We start from the raw sequence: 6,000 nt of genomic DNA on the forward strand, positions 1-6,000 counted from the left end.
CACCCCTGCAGGGCCTGGGGCAGGGGTGGATGGTGTCCTGGGCCAGTCCTTGTGCCTGTGCCCTCTACACGAGACAGGGAGAGGGGCAAACAGGTCGGGCACTGATCCTGTTTGGGAGCTGGGCTCAGGGCCGGCCAAATTGGAAACTTCTGAGGCTCAGGCAGAGGGTGTTCTGCGCACATCGCACTCCTGGCCTTGAACTCTACTGCAGCTTCAGTCGCTGTCTCCAGCCACCTGTCTCAGGCACCCTGGGGGCTGTGGCTTCATGGTGGGCACCCTGCGAGTGTGCTCTGTGTGCTTGTGTGGCAGGTCTGGTTTCAGAACCGAAGGGCCAAGGAGAAGCGCCTGAAGAAAGACGCCGGCCGGCACCGCTGGGGCCAGTTCTACAAGAGCGTCAAGAGGAGCCGTGGAGGCAGCAAGCAGGAGAAGGAGAGCTCTGCGGAGGACTGTGGGGTTAGTGACAGTGAGCTGAGCTTCCGAGGTGAGCAGGGCTGGAGGGGCGAGGCCCAGGCCTTAGGAGAGGCCCTTGGGAAGCAGTAATCCTGGGTGTTCAGGGGCAATCTTTCTTGAGGCCTTGATAACTCCCTCCTGAACCCAGGCAGCAGTGGGCGGGGACATGGCAGTGACCCTTTAAAAACAGCGAGAGCTCCTCCGCTGGGCTGTGAAAGTGGGGTTCCCTAGGACTGTGGGCCAAGCCCCCCTCCTTTCCTGTGACGGGGCACCCCCTCACCAGCCTGTGCAGCTGTGAATAGAACTGGGTCTCAGCCTGTGCCCTCAGCCCCTCTGCAGGGGCCCTGGCTCCCTCCCGGGATTCCCCAGAGTGACCCCTTTCTCCTGTCCTGGTGTGGGGGGGCATGCTTACCAGGCCCTTTGCCCTGCGATATCCTACTGTGAATGCATGAGAGATGGGGACCAGCCTCCTTCCTGAGCCCCTGCCCCCTCTGCGCACTTCATCCTGTCCCCCACCCACAAAGGCTTTGCAGCATGCGCTGTGTTCAGATTGGTGCATCAGCAAAATTGCAAATGACTGCATGTTTTGGATCATTGGGTTGTTTGCGAAGAATAGCCTTAACTTCTCTTACACTGAGTCCTCACGTGGAAGGCCTTCTGTTGTGGGAGGAGGGAGAAGGATGAGCTGGGGTCGGAAACTAGGTTTCCAGTTGTGGCTCTATCACACTCACTGATTTACTTCTCCTGAGCCTCAGTTTCCCCACCTATAAATGGGGAGTTACCACATCCTTGCTTATCTCACAGTGTTGTTGTGGGGATCAGTGAACACAAATGATACCCCAGCACAGTTTACACAGGGAGCCTGTGGCTCCCACAGAGGGCCCTGGTCCTATGGGATGACAGGTTTAGGCAAAAGGCCAAATAATGGCCATTTTACTGTGGAGCTGAGCCTTCATCTTCCTGCCCCCTTTAAAGGGCACGTGCTCCCCTCCCCTCTTCTTCCATTTTCATGGGTGGAATGAGGGCAGGTGGTCGGGGGAGCCCTGAGTGGGAACTGCTGCCCAGCCCTGGGTGGGAACAGGCCAGCGCAGGGTAGAGGGTGGCACTGGCTGCTGCCAGGAGCACGCGCCCTGAGGGGACTGCAGCTCAGCCTGGAGGTCTGTCCCGAGGCCCTGGGGATGGCCCAGGGGTCTTCTGCTCACCTCTAGGCCTCGTGCCAGGGCTGGGAAAGCCATGTCATCTCATCTGAGCTGCTGAAGTCAGTGTCAGGAACACAGAGGACTGTCAGGTCTTGTTTTGTAGCTCTGTTCTGTTGGGTGCAGGCAGGTCCCCAGGGCAACATATCGTTGGTCTCTCTGGGTAATTAAATAATCCTGTATTTCTTAAGACTAAAACTGCCCACATCTGCTGGAAAGATACCTTCTTCCAAATGGCAAAGATCCCATTAGATCCCCTTAATGAAATTCTGTAAGAAAAAAAGTCCATTTGTCATAATCAAGTCAACACTGTCCCCAGTGAAGACCTTGTTAGATGGAGAAACCAAGTCCTCTGATACGGAATCTCTTTCCCAGGTAGGCCGGAGGGTTTTGTACACATGTCTAAGACTGCTCCCAGCCACCCTTACTATTTGGGCCTGTTTTCCACCCAGCTAACCCAAGCACTTGACTCAGCTTGAAAACTCTCAGATGAAATCTTGTCAGCAAAGTTCCCACCGTGCTGTGAGGCATTCAGAGTCCTCAGTGTAGCCAGAATCTTAGCACCTGAGTGACATGTGACCAATGCACTCACCAAACGCTGTCCAGCCATCCCGGTCCCGGGAATGTAGTCTCTGTAGGGGTTTCTTCTGTTTTTCCCCCTTGACATGGGTCAGTCTTTGGGTGCCCGGCTGACATGCTGGTCTCTGACCCCTGCTTGGCAGTGGGGCAGCTGTCATCCTTGGGCTTCTTTTCTGGTCGGGTGTGTTCCTAGGTTGTGAAGAACGGGACCCTGGAGTCCTGGCGGCTGACAACAAATCTCCGTTCTTTTGTCCACAGAGGATCAAATTCTCTCAGAACTTGGCCACACCAATAGGATTTATGGCAACGTGGGGGACGTTACAGGCGGACAGTTAATGAATGGGAGCTTCTCCATGGACGGGACAGGACAATCCTATCAGGACTTGAGGGATGGGAGCCCCTATGGGATGCCCCAGTCTCCATCCTCCATATCGTCCCTGCCGTCCCACGCTCCCTTGCTCAATGGGCTGGATTACACGGTGGACAGTAACTTGGGCATCCTTGCACATGCAGGGCAGGGAGTGAGCCAGACGCTGAGAGCCATGGCTGGGGGACCCACCTCTGACATCTCCACAGGAAGCAGTGTAGGCTATCCCGACTTTCCGACTAGCCCGGCCTCTTGGCTCGATGAAATGGATCATCCTCCTTTTTAAACATCCGTCCTCCCCACCATACCTGTCCTTCTGGCTTGAAAGCCTATCTTCAAGAATCAAAAGAGACTTGCCTTTTTAGGAAGAAAAGTGCGCCAAGGTGAACGTCCATTGCTTTCAATGGAAGTCCTCTGCTGATCCCTGGGAGGTCACTCGGGCGCTGTTCCCCTGGGGAAGTGGTGGGGGGCGGCCTCCTCTCAGAACACAGCACAGGATGCAGAGCCCAGAGCGCTAGGGTGCTGGCTTATTGGCTCCCTCTCCCACCCGCTTCCAGGCTTTGGCTGCTCAGCGCTTGGGAGCACAAGGTGACTGTGAGGCCACCCTGGTCTTAGGGCCTTCTGCTCCCACTGGTGTGTGTCATGAGATGCCTCTCAAACCAGTGCTCTGGCCAGAACTGAGATTCCTGTGGCAGAGACATCATAGCCCTGAAATATAAGAAAGGTGATTTCTGGACCACCCTTACTGAACCTTCACTTTCAAAATAAAACAAAGTCACTTACTAAATGTCAGTGGAAACTCTGATGGCCACAGTTCGATATTGAAACATGCCCCGTCCTTTTTCTTCTGAAAATTATGACTTCTTCCCTCTCCAGAAGTACAAACCAGAGAATACCTGTCCGTTCTGGTTTGTGAGAAATCCCTTCCGCGTCACTGAGTCCACCCCTGATGGCAGGAAGTGGTTTTCCTTGCAGGTGACTCTGAGGCTGGAGCTGAGTGGCCTTGGACCATCACAGCAACTGCCTGATGAGTCCCCTTGGAGCACAATGTGCCTTTTTAATTTGCTCGTATCATTTATTCCACTAGACAGGCTGTTGGTTACAAAATGATCAAAGATAAAATATGGAGAGAACAGAATGACAATCAGAGAAAACATTTGTAGACCCATTTGGATTCCAAACGCGCAGTCTGTTTAGCCAAATCAGCAGATGCCAGCCTCCCAGAGTCCATTCTCTTGCAGGGTGAAATGATACTGTTTCGAGGGAGTTGGTTTAGATGAGTTTCCACCCGCACCTGCAGCTAACTCTGTCCAGCCCTTAAGAACGAGAGCTTTCTCTGCTGTGCTAGCCGACTCTCTTGGCCTCTTCGAAGTCCCAGCAATGCTTTTTGACCCATCTGGGTTGGGAGGAATCATTTAGGAGCAGCCCTAAAATTGTCGAGAGGGTTCCAAGTGGTCCTTGGGCTGCATCTCCCTGGGTTCCGAGTTGCCGGCTGGCCTTCTGCCAGGCCCTGTGGCGCTCCAGCCCTGCACCTGCTCGGAAAGGGGAGCTCTCCAGCCTGTGGCAGTGCTCTCAGCTCGCAGGTTTGCAATAGCACATCACCAAGCCCGAGGAGAGGGCAAAGGCAAGGCCTCGGCCTCCCTGCTCTGTGGGCTGCGGCCCTGCGACAGACTGCACTCCAGTGCGGGACAGCACTGTGACTGGTGCTGTGACTACCACTTCAGGCACCGCCCCTCCGAAGTCAGGAGGTTCCCCCTGTGCACGCTGGAAACTAGCCAGGGAGCACTTACTCCAGTCCCCTGGGAAGCGGTGGTTTTGCCTGACCTGGCCTCCTGTTTCTTCAGATCATCAGAGTAGGGAAGGGTAAGAAGGCATTGCTTTTCTTTCACAGGATGTGATGGGGTCCAAGATCCTAAGGGCCCTTTCTTCCATGTCTGTCACCATTTGAGGACCGCAAAGATTTAAGCGTGTGCTAGGCAGACTCAAGGAAGAAACAACCCTTCCTCTTTGGCTGCTGCATCTTCTGTAAACGTCTTTCCAGAACCAAACTACAGTCAATTAAGCTCCTTTAAAATACACTGTCTGTAAATTCCTGGATCAGTCTTCAGGCCACCTTTTCTCTGATCAGTTTTGTAGTGCACCCTTATTTCTGGATGTGCTGCAATTGTTGTGACTTTTGCTTGGGAAGTTTACAATGTAGGTTTTCTTCTTGAGGCTCCTGGAGTAGAGGTGATGCCGGGTGAAGCCCAGAGAACTCCCAGTAACGCCAGCAGTGGGAGAGGCGATGGACACACAAGGTAACGAGCCACGTGCCGCTGTCCTTTTGGAGCACAGACTCTGAACACACTGTTCCTAGCAGGCTGCTCGCAGTGCACAGGAGAAAGAGACCATCCTACCCAGGCCACTGTCGCAGCTTGACTGCTTGACGCAGGAGCTCCTGGGACCCCAGAGGTGCTGCCTATTTGTGGGGAGTGTAGTACAGCAAGGGCAGACTCACCCGAGGAGCATGACGCTCTGTGTAGCACTATTTTTAAGATCGGATGACCTGTTTTGTCTGTGAGTTAATGGTGAGAGATGGGACGCCTTTCTCCACCATACTAGTAACATGTCTCCTGAGGAACCCAGTGAGGACAGCTGGTGTGGCGAGAGCTGCTTTGGTTTTGGTGGGGCGGGCTGGCTGCATGAGCTTTTGAGAGCACTGGCCATAAAGCCAGGACAGTTGGGTTCCCCAGAGAGCAGCAGACGCTGGAGCCCCACATAGAAGCACAGCCACAAGAGGCCTCAGATTTAAGTGGATCTCCTTGCAGGCAGGGTTAGCACTATGGATGGGCTGGTGCCACCAATGAGCCACCACGTGCCAAGACTGTTCCTTGGCTCTTTTGTGGTTAGGAGATGGCGAACACGGAACATGACCTTGAGATCCCCCCAGGCATGCCTCTTTCGCTCAGCGGTCTGCGACCTGGGTGTGAGGTGCTGCCTGGGAGCTGTTCCCCCTTGCTGAAGTGACATGGATAAATTTTAAAAATGAAACAAGACCTTCTAGAGCTATTTCCATCATTTGGAGCTGTCTTTGGCTCTAAGAGAGCAATTAACCAGCAACATTTGTCTGCAGTACCTGGCTGATAGACCTTAGGGTAGGAGGTTTCTGAATCCAGGAGCAAATTAATAATTAAACCCAACAACACCCAAGTTCCCAGAAGTAGCTGGTATAAGCAGAATGGGGCTTGTGGGGCTATGGAACAATCTATCTTTCCTAAACGTAATAAAACCTCAGAAGAAATACCCAATGCAGGGGCTAAGCTGGCCCACTGGGTAAATCACACTGTTGCCAAGACTAGCCCTGGCCCTTTCAGGGACTTGCTGTGCAACCTGAGGCACACTCCTTTCTGTCTCTGTGCGTTCTTTCTC

General features: G+C 53.8%; 1 protein-coding gene across 1 annotated transcript in view; it reads left to right on the forward strand.

The window, feature by feature from the left end:
* Nucleotides 1–5,766, forward strand: part of LHX4 (LIM homeobox 4) — a 42,446-nt gene extending 36,680 nt beyond the window's left edge. Inside the window, exons 5-6 of the mRNA XM_066261278.1 lie at nucleotides 310–481; nucleotides 2,484–5,766. Of these exons, the coding sequence (XP_066117375.1) occupies nucleotides 310–481; nucleotides 2,484–2,878 (567 nt within the window). The 3' untranslated portion in view covers nucleotides 2,879–5,766. The remainder of the gene's footprint in view (nucleotides 1–309; nucleotides 482–2,483) is intronic.
* The last annotated feature ends 234 nt before the right edge of the window (nucleotides 5,767–6,000 follow it).

Source organism: Saccopteryx bilineata, chromosome 2, assembly GCF_036850765.1.
Source record: "Saccopteryx bilineata isolate mSacBil1 chromosome 2, mSacBil1_pri_phased_curated, whole genome shotgun sequence".
NCBI lineage: Eukaryota > Metazoa > Chordata > Mammalia > Chiroptera > Emballonuridae > Saccopteryx > Saccopteryx bilineata.